At 50.2% G+C, this 16,693-nt stretch overlaps 1 protein-coding gene across 1 annotated transcript in view; it reads right to left on the reverse strand.

Moving 5' to 3' along the window:
* The window catches only part of LOC146202001 (uncharacterized), an 85,877-nt gene that overhangs the window by 18,808 nt on the left and 50,376 nt on the right, over positions 1 to 16,693 (reverse strand). Inside the window, exon 5 of the mRNA XM_084599969.1 lies at positions 2,891 to 3,002. Within this exon, the coding sequence (XP_084456095.1) occupies positions 2,891 to 3,002 (112 nt within the window). The remainder of the gene's footprint in view (positions 1 to 2,890; positions 3,003 to 16,693) is intronic.

Genomic DNA, 16,693 nt, shown 5'->3' on the forward strand with positions numbered 1-16,693 from the left:
AAAGGGGTCATAGGTCTCAAATAGTTGCTCCGATGTGGCAGTGATCAGTTCCGCCAGCGGACAACAATAAGTCCGCCCTGTGCGGCAAAAGCGCACGGCTTTCTTTCATATCGCTCTGATCAACCCAATGCTGCTTCCTAATCCAACTTCCTAATCTCATCCGTTCACCTTACCCCTTACGTTTGCCCTCTCTCGCAATCCAGTCAGTTAACCTTAGCGGCCATCGGTTACATTTCCTTCGTAGTAAATGTCTTGCCCTTAAGTTCAATAGCTTGCGTTTGTTCCTGGCCCACACGATCGCTTGCTGTCTCTTAACGTTACACCTATCATTTTTCTTTCCATCGCATCCTGTGTTTTCTCAAATTCAAGCTGAACCCTTTCCATTAGCCTCCACGCTTCTGCCCAATAGGTGAGCACCCGTAACTTACATCTATCATAGTTTCTTCATAAAGGATACTAGTAAACTAATGACATTCATCATCTGAAGGTACCCTCCAGATGTGCTCCACGTTAATCGTATTCCTCCAGTTAATTTACTCTCCCTGTCTAGATCTGCGGTCCCTACGTGTCCTAAGTAGACATTCCCTGACAACCTCCAGCACCTCGCTACGCATCATTTTCAGTTTGTCCATTGGATTACTCAGCAAGGCCCTGTCATCAAAAAATCAGATTACTGGGGTATTCTCCATTAACTGATATCCTCTCTCAATTCAGGTCTCTGCTTCCTGTAAGCAAGTGATGAATTGCATTCGAGAGATTATGACTCCTTTCCTTTGCATACCCGTCCTTAGGGGATTTTATTTCTTTACGGAGGACTGGCTGCTGTGCAGCCGGTATAGGTATCTTCCAGTGCTTTCACATATAGCTAATCTACATCTCGATTCCACAGTGCCAGCATGACTCCTGAGGTTTTTACTAGCCTAATGTTTTGTTTTAATCTATGAAGACTATATACAAATGCTGTCTGTACTCAACTCATTTCTCTATCGACTGGTTGATATATGGACATGATTTAGCGCCGAGTAGCCTTTGCGAACGCTTGCCTGCTCTTATAGTTGATTGAAATCTAATGTGCCGATTGTATCAGCGATTACCCAGTAAATACCTAATAGGTGACGGACAATAAGGTGATCCCTCTCATTTTTCAGGTATTCGACGAGCCCTTACCCGTTAAGATAATGATATCGTTCTTTCAAGATTTCCGTACTCTCGTGGTGATGAGGCATTGCGTATAGGGATTGGCTAGTTTTTCTAGCACACTCTCTCCACGGCTTTCAACAGATTTGCAGTTACCTGATCCTCCTCAGCTGATTTCGTGCTTTTCATTGCTTCTAACGCCTTCTTCCTTCGTTGTTCGTCACCGGCGGTATCAGCGATTTCTCTGCATGCTGATATTCTCATCATGGTCCTGATTAGTTCGCCTATTGCATAGGTCGATGTAGAACTTCTCAACTACATTAACTACTTTATCTATATTCGTAATGGCATTCCCTCTTGTCCCCTAGCGCACACATCCGATTTTTGCGTATGCCTAGTTTCCTTCTGGCCGATTTCAGGTTACCGCCGTTCTTTAGAACACGTTCAATTTTCTCCATGTGATACCTCCTTATGTCGGCTACGTTACGCTTATTAACATTGATAACTCTGCCATTTATATCCTGTCTGTTGGATTGGAGGCTTACTTGACGTTTTATAATCAGGCCTATCGTGTCTTCAGATAGTTTTCCGGTATTCTACCTAACTCAGCAATATTACACCTGAAGTGAGTGTTTATTGCTTCTACACTGAGGTCGTCCTCTTTTGTGAAAGCCAAATATCTGTTATGCAGTGATATCCTGAATTCCTGTACTTTCCCTCTCGCCAGTAACTCTTTGATGGGCTTCTTTCGACTACTAGTGCCTTATTAGTGTCCATGATAGCATAGTACGTGCCCCTTCTTTAGTAGGTAAGGTTTTTGCAGTAAACGTTGACATGCTCATTTTTCATCGAAGCACGCCAGAGATTCTTAATACCCTCTACTGCGCCAAGAGACTAGCCGCCGCCTTGGTCAGCTGCTCCGGAGCCGCTAGGGACTGTGGTTCGAGCGGTTATCGGTGTATTCATATAGGAGGTGGTGGCCAATTACTGCATCAAGGTGGCCAAATCCTGTTCCAGTGAGGGAGTGTGCTCCCGGCGGTGGTCACTGGGGTCAGGTCTAACCCCACACATCGGTATGCATTTCCATCGACACTTTTTTTTCTTTTGTGCGGTGGAGAGTTGAACGGCATCAGGATTCGAACCACAGTTCTCTTGTGAGCGAGACGGATGCTCTACCTTTATTTGTTATTGCTACCCACTTCTCAACTAACCCAAGCATAACAATGCAAAGTACCAGACGCAAAGAAAAATAAGCAATTTCTTAATCATTTTAGGCGTTATGTCACGCAAGTGTGTAACAGCTTTTTTGGGGAGTGTGCTGCAGCCAGCAGTCATTACGTTGTTTTGTACGAATGTAGTGCTCTTTTGTAGCAAGCAGTGTGAGTTCTTTTACCTATTCAAAGTCGTTTACGCGAAATTTTGAGCCTATTATCAGTCTACCCAGCCTTCGCCGCAGAAGGCCCTCCGTGAACTACCAAGCAGTACGAATACTTATCTCTGGCACTACTAGTTAGCGCCACTAATTAAGACCATTACTTCGCAACAACTACTCATAATGTCCCTAGGGCAATACTTTCGCGTCAACTCTCAGGGACATTTAAGCGTTCACTAGTTGTTCTTTTTCCTTTGTGGTGAATGTGGGAGGTGCTTGGCAAATGCCCCTCTTCCGTCAGCTCCTTTAGGAGGATGAGGGGAGCTGGAAGTGGTGGGAGAGACACAGTATTCCGCATGCGTGCTGAAGCCGTGCACTTACTCCCGTAGGGCCTGCTGGCGCAGAAGCGGATGTGGTTATCTAGCTGCGTCCGAAGCACCTGGTGCGATGAATCAAAGGGGCACTCCACCATATCCTCTTTAGTCCACAGCCTCTGAAAGGGCCGTTGACGACAGCCGAATTAAGGGGACTCGACAACAATACAAAAAAAAAAAACAAGCAAGCAAGCAAACAAAAACAAACAACATACAAAGTGAATGAGTCACAATTCGCTATTGATATTACAGTGTTTGTGATATTGTTAAGTATATGCCACGGAAGAGTGAGAGACGACGAAGCTGAAGCCACGGTTGGTGCTTGCAAGAACATTTACGTCTGTCATCATCTGTGGTGGTTTTCCCTGAACTAGCCTTCTGCCACGTATCATCTTGGTGGAGGTGAATCAAGATCCCCGTGCGCACAGATTAACCCATTTACGCTGCCAAAAGCTGGATTTGCGCAGCGGCCGTCACCTACCTGGCATCACAACGTCAAAAACAGCCACGATGACCACCGAGACAGCCCCTACCAACGCGGGAACATCGCCTAAGCCAGTAGTACTCACGGACGGAAGTTCGCCACCCTCCCATCTTTAATGGTGACGACCACTCAGAGTGGACGACTGGCTAGATGAGTATGAGCGCTGGAGCAGGAACAAGCACTGGGACGCAACCATCATGCTCGCTAACATCATCTCCTATTTGGCGGGAACAGCTCGAACATGGTTCCAAAATCACGAACAAGAGCTCGTTACTTGAGACATCTGCAAACAAAAGTTTCGGGACTTATTCGAGAAGCCCATTGGGCGGGCTCTGGTTGCCAGAACGGAACTCTCTTCTCATGTCCAATCCCTCACGGAGTCCTACCTTGCCTACATTCAGGACGTGCTTGCGTTGTGTCGCAAGGTCAACAGCTCTATGCCGGAAAGTGACAAGGTAGGGCATATCCTCATGGGTATCGCGGATGATGCGTTCCACATCCTGTTCTGCACGGACTGCTCCACTGTCGACTCGGTGCTTAAAGTCTGCAGAAAATTCAAGCAGGCAAAACAAATACGTCTCGTGCATCGATTTGAGCGTCTTCTAAATACGCCGGCTACTTCATCGTGCGATGACCTGGCCCCTTTGCACCAGCCCTCCCATCCCACGACCGTCATTCGGATCGTCCGGAGAGAACTCGAGGCCCTAACTCTTGCACCACTCCCGTATCCGCTGCCCGACACCGTGGCCATGATACAAGCCGTTGTCCGTCACGAACTTGCAAACGCCGGCCTCTCCTCAAGCCCCGCGCCGCCCCCACCACCATCGCATCCTGTTCCTTTAGTGGCTGCAGCAACCACCAGCCCAACCTCCCCACGTCGCTACGTTGGTCCCAATCCTGCAGAGTGGCGCACTTCAGACGACAGGACAGGCCAATCTGTTTTATTTGCTGTCGCGCCGGGCACATTTCGCGTTATTGCCGTAGCCGTACCTTCCCCACCCCTCGCTCCTATTACAACGCTGACCGTCGGTATTATGGACCTCGACGTTTCGCTGCCCAACCATCCGAGCCCCGCCCCGCCTATGATGGCCCTGGACATTTTCCTTCTCAACCGGATGAGCCTCGTACTGAAACTGTCCCAACTGCTCGCCAATCCAGTCGATTTCCATCTCCCCGCGCTAGTCGACCCCGTTCACCGCTACCTCGTCGCAGCTCCTCCCCATCATACGCCGGCACATACTCGGAAACTAGTGAATGCAGCGCCCCTGAGTGACGCTGCATTACCGACCCGAACTGCCAATTCGGTACTAACCTACGCACCTAGACGTAACCTCATTGATATTCTTGTGGACAGAGTCCCAATTTCTGCACTATTTGACACTGGCGCCCAGTCCTCAACAGTTGCCCTCAAGATGTTATATTAGGCCTCGACTTTTTAACTGCCCACTCCGCTCTTATTGACTGTTCTTCTGGACTGCTTCATCTAGACCTGCCGCTCTGTCCTGACGAACAAGCTCATGAAACTTCAACGCTCCTTCTTCGCTCCGCTGGATTTACTCGTATGCCACCTGAAGCCGCTGTGTATGTGCTCATGTCGCCTTTTCCCTCCATTCCTGATGGCGACTACGTGGTTTCTCCCGTAACCGACGTGACTCTGCAGCGTAGCATAGCTCTCCCGCACAATATCGTCCACGTAGCGAATAACCACACTTACATTCCCTTCCTGAACTTCAGCTTTTCTGTACAAGTTCTTCCTGAGGGCATTTGTCTCACCGAACTGACCCCACTGTCTGACTTCAATGTGTCTGCACTTTTACCTGATACTCCTGTTGAAGTATCGACACGACCTGCACAGTGCCCGTCTACGGAGGCTCGCATATTAGGAATGGTAGCTCCTGACTTGTGTCCTGATCGTTCTCAAGCACAATTACGCGCCTTCTGACTTCGCACAGTGACATTTTTGACTTTGGTAACCGACCCTTGGGACAAACGTCCCTCGTTACTCATCGCATCGATACTGGAGATGCCAGACCAATTCACAGAAGACCTTACCGAGTCGCTATTTTTGAACGTCGCGTCATACAAGATGAAGTGGACAAGATGTTGGCAAGAAACATTATGGAGCCTTCGAGCAGCCCCTGGGCGTCCCCTGTCGTGCTTGTTAAAAAGGACAATACCTGGAGGTTCTGCGTTGATTACCTACACGTCAACAAACTTACTAAGAAGGACGTTTACCCCCTTCCCAGGATAGATGATGTCCTCGACTGCTTGCACGGTGCCAGTCATTTCTTTTCGATTGATCTTCGTTCCGGTTATTGGCAGATCGCGATCGACGAACGGGACCGAGAGAAAACCGCCTTCGTCACGCGCGATGGCCTGTACCAATTCATGGTGATGCATTTTGACCTGTGTAATGCGCCCGCTACATTCGAGCGTGTGATGGACACTTTTACGTAGTTTCAAATGGACGACGTGCTTATGTTATCTCGACGACGTCATTGTCTTTTCTTCGACCTTCGTGAAGTGCTCCGACACATGGTCGACGCCCGCGGCGTTCAACCCGACCCCGACAAAATTCGTGCTGTAAGTGCATTTCCTACACCCTGTTGTACCAGTGACGTTCGTAGTTTTCTTGGCCTTTGCTCGTATTTTCGGCGGTTTGTCCCCAACTTTGCGGACACGGCTCGTCCACTCACAGTGCTTCTGAAGAACCACGTTCCATTTTGCTGGGGCCAAGAACAATCTCAAGCCTTCTCTGCGCTCATCGCAGCCCTCACCAACCTGCCCGTCCTGGCCCACTTCAATCCTTCGGCACCAACGGAGGTACGCACCGACGCCAGTGGTCACGATATTGGTGCCATTCTCGCCCAACAGCAGACGGGCCACACTTGCGTCATTGCTTATGCCAGTCGCCTCCTTTCAGCGGCTGAGCGGAATTATTCGATCACAGAACGTGAGTGTTTAGCCCTCGTGTGGGCCATTACAAAATTTCGCCCTTACTTGTTTGGCCGCCCGTTCTCCGTCATAACCGACCACCACGCCTTATGTTGACTTTCTACGCTGAAGGACCCTACTAGTCGTTTTGGTCGTTGGGCGCTGCGTCTTCAGGAATACACTTTTTCTGTCGTTCACAAGTCCGGCCGGCTACACACTGATGCCGATTGCCTGTCCCGCAACCCGGTAGATCCGCCGCCTGAAAGCGAGTGTGACGATGAGACCTGTGTGCTGTCCATCTCCGACTTTTTAAACATTCGTCATGAGCAGCGCTTAGATCCCAAGCTTTGCGGCATTATCAACCGCCTCAGCACTGATCAACGGCACTTTATATCGGCGGAATATGCGACCAGATGGCGCTAAGCTTCTGCTCGTAGTCCCCGACCACCTGCGTGCCACCGTTCTTTAGCAGCTGCATGACGCGCCCACTACGGGCCATCTTGGCGTATCTCGTACGTACGACAGCGCCCGCCGGCGTTTCTTTTGGCCAGGCCTCTACCGCTCTGTTCGTCGTTACGTGGCTTCTTGTGACAGGTGTCAGCGACGGAAGAAGCCCTCGGTTATGCCTGCTGGATCCCTACAGCTGATCGACATCCCTATAAATCCATTTTACCGAGTTGGCCTTGATCTCCTCGGGCCTTTACCTCTGTCTGCTTCGGGGAATAAATGGATTGCAGTGGCTACGGACTACACTACGCGCTATGCCATTACACGAGCGATATCCACCAGCTGTGTTACTGACGTGGCTGCGTTTCTTCTCCACGACGTTGTCCTTCTCCACGGTGCTCCACGTCAGCTGCTCACTGACCGCGGCCGTTGCTTTCTTGCTCGAGTAGTCGAAGAAATTCTCCGACACTGCTCCATTAAGCACTACTTCACCGCTTACCATCCACCAACGAACGGCCTCACCGAACGCCTCAATCGCACACTGACGGACATGCTGTCAATGTATGTATCGGCTGATCACCGTGACTGGGATATTACTTTACCGTTTGTTACGTTAGCGTAATTCCTCCCGTCATGATACAATGGGCTACTCGCCCTTCTATCTTCTGTTAGGCCTTAACACCTCTCTTCCGTTTGACAGCGTACTGGCTCACACAGCTGATGCAGGTTGCTATGTTCGTGACGCCATATCCCGAGCTGACGCCGCCCGTGTTGTTGCTCGCTGCCGACTGGCTTCTTCCCAGAACTCCGAAAAACTTCGCCATGATTCTCGACATCGCGATGTCCACTACTCTCGGGACTCTCTCGTCTTGCTCTGGACTCCCGCCCGTAGAGTTGAGCTCTGTGAGAAGCTCTTGCCGCGGTACACAGGCCCCTACCGTGGTTTACGGCCAGTCACTTTTGTGACATACGAGGTCACCCCTGTGCACCCACGCCGACAGTTCGATATGCCACGTTCCGAAATCGTTCATGTCGCTCGCATGAAGCCCTGTCACTCCAGCTGTAGTTCCCCGATGTTAGTACGCACCAGGACTGTGCTTTTCGTGGCAGGGTAATGTTACGTATACGCCACGGAAGAGGACGACGATGGAAAAAAACAGTGAGAGACGACGAAGCTGAAGCCACGGTTGGTGCTTGCAAAAACATTTACGTCTGTATGTTGCTATTTCCCTTTCGTATATTTATTTGTTATTCTTTTTTGCAGTTATTTCAATTGTAAAGCAAGCGGAACATGCCGAACACGTAAATTATTGATTTGCATGCGGCAGAAATACAGCCTCCGCTTTCGTTGCTCGGCTTGTGGTAGAGCATCCGCCTCGCAATCGGAAGGTACTGGTTCGATTCCCGGTGCCACCGTGTACCCACCGGTTTTTCATGGGGTACAAGAGTTCCTCCGGCCAGGTGCTCGGCTCTTCTGGGAGGAAAATGCTTGGAAAAAGGGTCATGGGCCAAAAAGTTGCGCCGATGATTCAGTGATTCGTTCCGCCATCGGACAACCATAAGTCCATCTCGCGCGGCAGACGCCCACATGTGGCCCATTTTGCTGCTATGTGTACACGGCACTGCAGTTTTGAGCTTGAATTATCTTTGCTGGCTGAAGTGTTCGGAACTCGTTGTGCCGCCGAAATGACGCAGCGAGGTTCGCGGAGCCTTTTCCAAGCGGACACCCCTGTGAGCCGAGCGACACGCAGAGGACGCTTGTACCTTTTTTAACCGGTGGGTGTTCGGCGGCGGGTTTTGATCCAACCACCTGCCGCAACCGAAACGGGCGCCGAAGCCACTGCGCCACGACTGCGGGCCTCGACTGAAAAAAGAGCCTTACTCAATGGAGGTTCTCTTGCTTTTCACCCTTTCTGCCCATTCAGAGATGTATGTTTGTTCTAAATACAGAGAGAAATGGTTTTCTCTCTCCTCCTCTTTACAGTCCTCTGAATGTGCGAGCCGTTCCGAGCTCATTCTAAAGAAAGCCGCATTCGTATTTAACGAGAGTATGTCATTTCAAGATGACAAATTTGGAATACGTTCTTCGCCATGCATTTTGACGGAAGCTTGTTCTTGACTAACCCTACACGGCAACTTTTATGCCCGGCATAAAGGTTCACCAGTGTAGCCCAGGACACGGGGGCACTTTTTTTTCTTACCTGTTTACCTCTATGGATAAGCGTCAAAACAATCACCGATGATAACCTTGATACCCCCATTACAAACAACCCACTCGCGCTTGATAAGTCGGAGAGGGCGTGCAAACTTCACTGTGTATCAATGCGGCTCATCGTGGCGCTGGTTTAGAATAAACCCGACGCTGGCGCTTGAACGGTAAAGGCGACAAAGTGGCGCGCAGGGTTTTTGTAGCTGAAGCTATATTGGCCGTGAGCAACAGCAATGAGGGTAAGAAGTAGAGGAGAAGCAGGGTGTCGCGCCGTTTGGCGTGCAGCCGGGAGCTAGGAGTAGGTAGGAGGGGAGATAGCAGCAGGTGCCGTAGCGGCGCTGTATAAAATGAGGTTGGTTCCTCGGCGCCGGCGTGTTTGGAGCAGCGAGTCGGAGAGGATTAAACAAGGCAGGCGTTGGAATGAAAACAGGCGAAGGCGACGAGACGAAGAGGCTTAGCCAGGCAACCACACTAACACTGACATGCAATCAAGAATAACCAAGTTATGTCTATATCCTGGCATAGCCGAGCTAAGCCACAGCCAATGTTTAGTGAGAATAAACCATCTCGGTGGAACATGCGGCATTAAATGTGCGTCCAGCTATACGGGATCTTAATTAGACGTATACGTGCACATTAAATAGGTACGAGGTCACATTTACTTGCGTTGGAGGTGTAGAGTTGATTACCGGAGACGAACTGGCCTCTGTCACGCTGCGGAGAAGTGCTAGAAAGGCTTGACTGCTGTTCACATCGCGAAAAGCGCGTGAAATCGTGAGAAATACTTAGTACGCAATGTCAGTCGTATATGCGTTGCTATACCAAGCGACTTAAGGGCTCTTCGTGATTTTGAAATGCTGACCTCCTGCGAGCTTTGAGGTTGCTGCCAATGAACAGGTCTGCGAATGAGCCAATCTATTGGGAGCCTGTCTTTCTGGCTGTGCAGGTTGGTACAGTGGGTCGACAGCAGTTAAAGACGCCCGCAGTGATTGGATTAGTGTTCCGGCGGAAAGCTTTCGAGGCTGAAGGCAGCCGTAAGAACTGTCGAACAAAAGACTGTAGTAATCTGTTTCTCAGTGAGTGTTTCTTAGAGACGTCAAGGAGGCATTGCACTTTCTTCATTTATCGGCCGGGGAGGAAACAGGAGGTAGTTCCAATCTGTGGTACCCGGCGCAAGCTAATTGGATAGTGGTAGCTAGGACAAGGCTGTTCGAAGCCACTCTATGGCCTGTTGAGCTCTGATCTTATGGTGTAAGCTTAATTATGTGCTCTGATGTGTGCAGGAAAGTATAATTCATTCCTGTATATCTTACGGGCCTAATCCGAGAAGAGCGCATTTCTACGCAGGCCTTCGACTCATAGGCGGTGCGGGATAGGATAGAGCACTGACGACCGTCACCGTACCAGGTCTTATAACATGCCGGCGGCTTTAAGCTAAGTTCGGAAACCAACAACCGCCAAAAGCTAGCGGCGCAGTCACTTGCCAAACTGTCTGTAGCATCGTAACGCATGTCGCAGCAATGACGAGGCGCACTGCATGTATATACCCACACGAGTATATGCAGGGTGTTTCAGCTAAGAGTCAATTTTTAAAAATATATTTTTGTTTAGTTAGGGAGGGCACCTTTTTCGGTGTGCCAGTGTCAGCGGTGGCGTGCATCAGAATACAACTGTGTTAGCTGTATATCAGGCTCTTTTACTAATAATAAATAGCTGTCTCTATATCAGTCACTGTCAGGCTCTATTTAACGAGACTATTAAAGGCCATCGTACGTTATACCCATGTCAGCTTTTAAATGTTCGAAAATGTCATTCTCGTTTCCGCTGCAGCACGAGGTGCTTTGAGGCCCCACTCGGAGAGAAGAGTGAAGAGTGGCCAGATGAAGCGCTAGCCACAACTACGAGCGCACCCACCCGGACGCTGCGAAGAGAGGTCACTATTGGTCTTGTATGCGCTATGGATTACAGAAACATCAAAAACATGGGATATATACGCGCCGCTGTTTGATGGGCCCTCGTATAGATGTGGCTAGCGCTGACTCCGGTTGCTGGGTCTCACTTTCGCCCGAGTGCGGTTTCGAACTATCTCGGGGTGCAGCAAATGCGACGAGAATTGCATTTCATAAAATCTAAAAGCTGCTATGGATATGGGAAAATCTATGCATGTCTGAGTTTATAGCAGCGAGAACCGTTTCTACCCCCTTTTGTCGCCTTGGCGGCAGTGACGTCTGTGATGTTGTTGATCCACGGGTAAGAGATAACTGCATATCCGCACTTGAAATTCTAAGCCGCGAGGGCTTGGACAATTCAGTTCTGTTGGTCGCGGTAAAGTGCGCCCTGGGCGCTTTTTAGAGCATTAGCTCTAATGCTCACTTGCGCCAGGGTCGCGTTACTCAGTGATTCGTAATGGCAACAGCGCGAATCCGTCGCATAGCAAGAGCGCATAACACGCGAAGGAAGGGCGCAGTGTCTGTCAAACTTCGGGGGGGGGGGGGGGGGGACGGCCGAACCGCGTCGTAAAGAAAAGGAATGAAGGCAGGAGTGTAGGAGGAAGATGCGCCGTAGTGGAGTGCTGCGGAGCAATTTCGACCACCTGGGGATTTTTAACGTGCACTGACATCGCACAAGACATGGACGCCTTTGTGCTTCCCCAGCAAAACGTGGCCGCAGCGGTCGGGGATGAAACGCAGGCGCTGATGTTGTGATGTCAGTGCAGGTTAGATTGCCAGGTGATCGAAATTGTTCAGGAGTCCTACACTATAGCAGAATTCTCTCTTTTTTCCCTCCTTCCCTCCTGTCTCTCTTTCGTTACGGCGCGGCCAGGTGTATACCCAGAAGTCTGACAGATATAGCGCCTTTCCTTTCCTCTAGACCAATTTACAATTTGCTAAAGAACATAGAAACCGCTTCAGTTTCACATGTACAAAAGGCTGTGTTCGCAATCGTTGCAGCTTGAAAAAAAAAAATGAAGAAAACATGAAAAACAGCATTCTGCCTTATGTCAACAGAGAGATCGCTCGAAATTCGGTCTTTCGGACTTTTTTTCGTCTTTATTGTCAGATATGACGCCAATACAGTGTACAACTAGTTGGACTTTTCGGTTTTTTAATATTATAAGGTAACGCGAAGGTCGGGCTTGGCGGATCAGGTTTTACTGGAGACTTGAAGCCCTGGTCGCACACTGTAGCGAACCACACTCCACGATGATGGTGTCACCCGTTAATAATTATGAGGGTATTATTAACGATGCGCCCTTAACGGTGCGCACACTCCCAGACACCCTTAGAGTGAGTGGGGGTAGCTGTTCCGGTCGCAAAGGAGATGCCCTCGACCTGCGTGGCAAGCTCAGCCGGAATTCAACTACCTTGTAGTGACAGAAGGGGGTGGCCGTTTGGTGCCCAGCTGTCGCCGGTTCAAGCCAGAGTAAGGGTCGGAGCCAGAAGTAACAAACAAAACAAAATTTATGCACAGCAAGAGACGATACAAAGGAATACACAAGATCACTTGAAATGCACAGACGAGAGGTTCACAGAATACAAACGCTAAGCATGCAACTACAGAATGATTCAATAACCCAGATGCTTTACAACAGATCAAACACGAGAGAGTTAGATAAACAAACACCAAATTGTTCACCGGGCACTGTTGCAGTCCGACGCCTCAAGAGTCACGATGTGGCCGCCATACAAGACGAGCGCCGCTCCCTTGCAGGTCCGTGGGCTTGCCAGCAGCGGGTGATCCCCGGGAGTCCAGCCGAAGCACTGGCGAACATGCCGCAACCACTGACTGAGTGACAGACTGACTGACTGACTGACTGACTCAACAAGCGGCGCGGTCTCTTTAAATAGGGCGCGCCGCGTCTGTCTGTTAGCACGCGTCAAAGCTAGCGCGCACACACACTTAGCTTCGCTGGTTATAGCGCTCTCTCCTCCTCCCGTCGAGCCGCGCGTCGTCATTGGCTAGGTCCAATAGAAGATTCTCGATTTTTCTGGCGTATTCCAGGCTGATGAGTCCGCGTCATCGCCGGGTGATGAGAAAGAGGGCGACGGCGACGCGTACAAGGCTACGCGCTCTCTCGCGCGGGGAAGGAGGTTTTTCTCGAGCTTTCCACGCGACGCCGCGCGGGCCTCGCGCCGTGCCGGCTTGACGAAAATGTGCGCCGATTTCGTGACAGATGGGTACCTACAAGAGAGAGCAGGATGAAGAGGAAGCAGCATGTTCACCCGTGTGAAAGATGAAGCGCCACACAGCGCACACACTATTTCGCCCGCGCAGTTGAAGCGGCCAGCCTGGCCGCAATTAGTCTGCAGCATTGCGCCAAATAAAAGGCTTCATGCGTGAAACGTGGACAACTTCAGTGCCACGGTAACGACTGTCCGGAGAAGGGTAAACAGGGGAGACGCGATAGTTGACCGGGGAGGTTTTTGCAAGAACTGAGTAAGGACCAATGTAACGACGCTGGAAGTTGTCACAAAGGCCAGGAGTGCGTAATGGTGTCCAAAGTAACACCTCGTCTCCGGAACGGAACGAAACTTGGCGGTGAGTTGCATCATAGCTGCACTTGCGGTGTTCCTGGCTAGCTTTAGTGTTGATGCGAGCAAGCCGGCGAGATCTGGCCACTCGGGAAATGAACTGGTCAGGAAGAGAGGACGAGGAACTGGCATGTGTAGAAAGGAAAGAGGCATCAAGAAGGTTAGCGGGAGAACGGCCGTAAACGAGGAAAAACGGGGTGTAACTTTTGGAGTCCGTTGTACAGCCGTATTGTATGCGAACGTAACAAAAGGAAGTGTTGTAAACCAGACGGAAACACTGAACACAGACACATGTAACGGCTGCAGGTCTCCGTCTTCCCAGTCAACCGTGACCTTCTTAGAAGCGAAGCCGACAGGGAGCCTCGAATACGAAAAGGGCGTTCCCGGTCGCGGGGAGCAACGGGAGCGATTTCCGCGAAGGCTACTCACCAACGCCGCTCTGTAAATAGCCGCGCTCATAAACTGTGAGGCCGCGGCGCCATCGCAGGGGCTGTCAGAGCTGAAGAGGCCAGCAACTACAGTGCAGGGAAAGGAGGAAGACGGCGGTCAAGCGCTCAAGTCGGCGACGCAAGCCAGAAGCTCTTTGTACCCCGTCCTTTTCGGACGTACCATGTATTCGAGTGTAATATAGTACTCTGTTTTGTTTTCCTCAAAAAAAAAAAAAAAAAAAAAAAAACGTAGTTGTCTCTCACTTTTGTCTAATGTCGAACCCAAGCTCAAAAGTTATCTCACATATTGGTGCCAAAACCCGGGAATCGGAAGTTTCTTGTGAGCCTTTCATCAATGCGTGTGAGCGGGCGACATCGTACCGGCTGCCCCTAGGAAAAGCCTCAACGAAGACAACGGTGAAGTGACCGAGAGCTATGGAAAAACTTGAAGTGAAGAGAAGAGCGCGGCTTGGACAGAATACAGTCCTGATCAAGGAGGTCGCAACAGCAGTCCAGATCCGGGATGCCAGCGTCGAGACCCTGACAACTCTGTTGTACCGACTGAAATGCAATAATAACGAACTGCGAAGAATCGACGAGGAGTTAGAGACTTCTATCCCAGAAGAGACGTTCGAGTCGGAATGCATCGAGACCATCCAATACGACGACAGAGCGATTCACGCCATCGGACAGCTGAAAGGAAGAAAAGCTGCAGCGGAGACGACTACAGCTTCATTGCGCGATGTGGCCACGACACAAGCGATACCATCAGCGCCGCCACAAACCGGGATCAAGCTTCCAAAGCTGCAATTACAGACATTTAACGGGGAACTTTCCAATTGGCAACCATTTTGGGAATGCTACAGCAGCGCTGTGCATGACAATGAGGGCCTCTCTAAAGCTGAGAAAATGCATTATTTGAGAACGTTGCTCTCCGGACCCGCCTTGGCAGCCATCAAGGGGCTGCAGGCCACAGAAGCATGCTACAGCGATGCTGTAGGAATACTCGCAAAAAGGTTCGGAGACAAGAGCAGAGCAAGAGTAAGAGCATTGCCAGCTGTTTTGTCGTCAAGTGATGTACGGGGGCTCCGCCGTCTGCATGATCACGTGAAAGCTCACGCTAGCGGACTCAAAGGACTAGGAGTCAGCCCGTCAACATACGCGGCAATGTTGACTGAAATCATTTTGTCGGTTCTGCCGAGAGAACTAGTGGTCGAATTTCGTCGGCAGGCTAGCTGAGCGACAAGGAAAAATGTCGAGCTCGAATTGGCCACTGATTCCTCAGGTATACGACAAGCGAAAAAAGTGAGGAAAGACTTGAAGTGTTAAGAGTTTTTCCTATTGGAAACAGAAAGTAGAGAGAGATGCATGGGAAATGCCAATGTTATGCATGAAAGTCACAAACCCAAGCGCAGTGCCCCAGACGACCGCCAAACCCGCGTACGGAAATTCTCCCCGACTGCAAGTGCCGCGGTGCTGCATCCTAATTCTTCCAAGGCCGAAAGCTTTCTTTTGTGCCTCTCAAGAGCACAATACAGACGGTTGCCAATCAGCCCTCTCCATCGGTGAAAAAAGGAACAAACTAGCCAAAGCAAGACGATGCTTTCGCTGCGAAAGTCTGCCGACGACAGATTAGTTGCATGCACTGGAAAAAGCGGCACGCTTCGTCAGTTTGCAATCCCAATGGGATATCGGGGAGCAGCATAACGAAAGCAGGAGAGACAAATATGGCACCTGCTCATACCACAGCCAACGTGCACGCTGCTATTGGCAAAGAAGAAAATAAAGAAAAGGCTCTGTAGACGTTCCGCACATGGGCTGTTGGGGACAGTATGCAGGGATACATACGCGAAGTGTTGGATGGAGGAACTCAGCGCACCTTTATCCGAGAAGACGTCTCACGAACGCTGAAACAGTCTTGGGAGAGAAGGACTTCCAACAAAACACATTCGGCGGTGCTAACACAGATGTCCGAAAATACAGAGTTGTCGAACTTCGTCCACGGGGACAATACGACCAAAAAGAAATAAAGGTGGACGCCGTCAAAGTACCATTTATATGCATCGATGATATGCAGGTCCCAGTGGAGCACAACTTTGTACGAGAGATGTAGAAGAATGGGGCACTGATAGCCGACACATTTCTATGCACCAGCATGCAAGCAGTGCTAATCGAGTCAGACCACCTGTGGAGATTCGTAACAGGAGAGCTTCGCCGTTCCAAAGAGGATGAAGAATTAACTGCCGTGAACACCACCTTAGGGTGGACTTTCTAAGGTTCTTTCAACGTCACCAGCGCATTCACTTTGGTAACCAACGTGTGTGTGCTGAAAATTAGAATCAAATCCGCAGACCAAATTACACTACAGAAATTTTGGGGGTTGGATGCAATCGGCACTAATGACAAGCCCGAGAAGCAAACGTGTGAACCTTCAGTTCTATTGCACGGACAGGCGACCGCTGCGATGTTGCGCTGCCATAGAAGACTGTGCCGAGCTGGCGGATAACAAAGCTATGGCGGTGCATCGACTAAGCAGTTTGACGAAGCGCCTTAGCCGCAGCAAGGAAATGATGGAAAAGTACGACTCAGCAATTAGAGGTTACATCATACATGAAAGCAGGACACTCGGAAAGAGTTCCTCAGGGAACGAAGACCGGCCAGGTGTATTATATGCCACACTAACCAGTTTTCAGAAATGAGTCGACCACTACGAAACTGCGCGTAGTGTTCGATACCTCATCGCAAGTTCCCGGCAAGGAGTCACTGAACGACCATC

This window comes from Amblyomma maculatum, chromosome 1 (genome assembly GCF_055883805.1).
Source record: "Amblyomma maculatum isolate TAMU_Amacu chromosome 1, ASM5588380v1, whole genome shotgun sequence".
In the NCBI taxonomy this organism is placed as follows: domain Eukaryota; kingdom Metazoa; phylum Arthropoda; class Arachnida; order Ixodida; family Ixodidae; genus Amblyomma; species Amblyomma maculatum.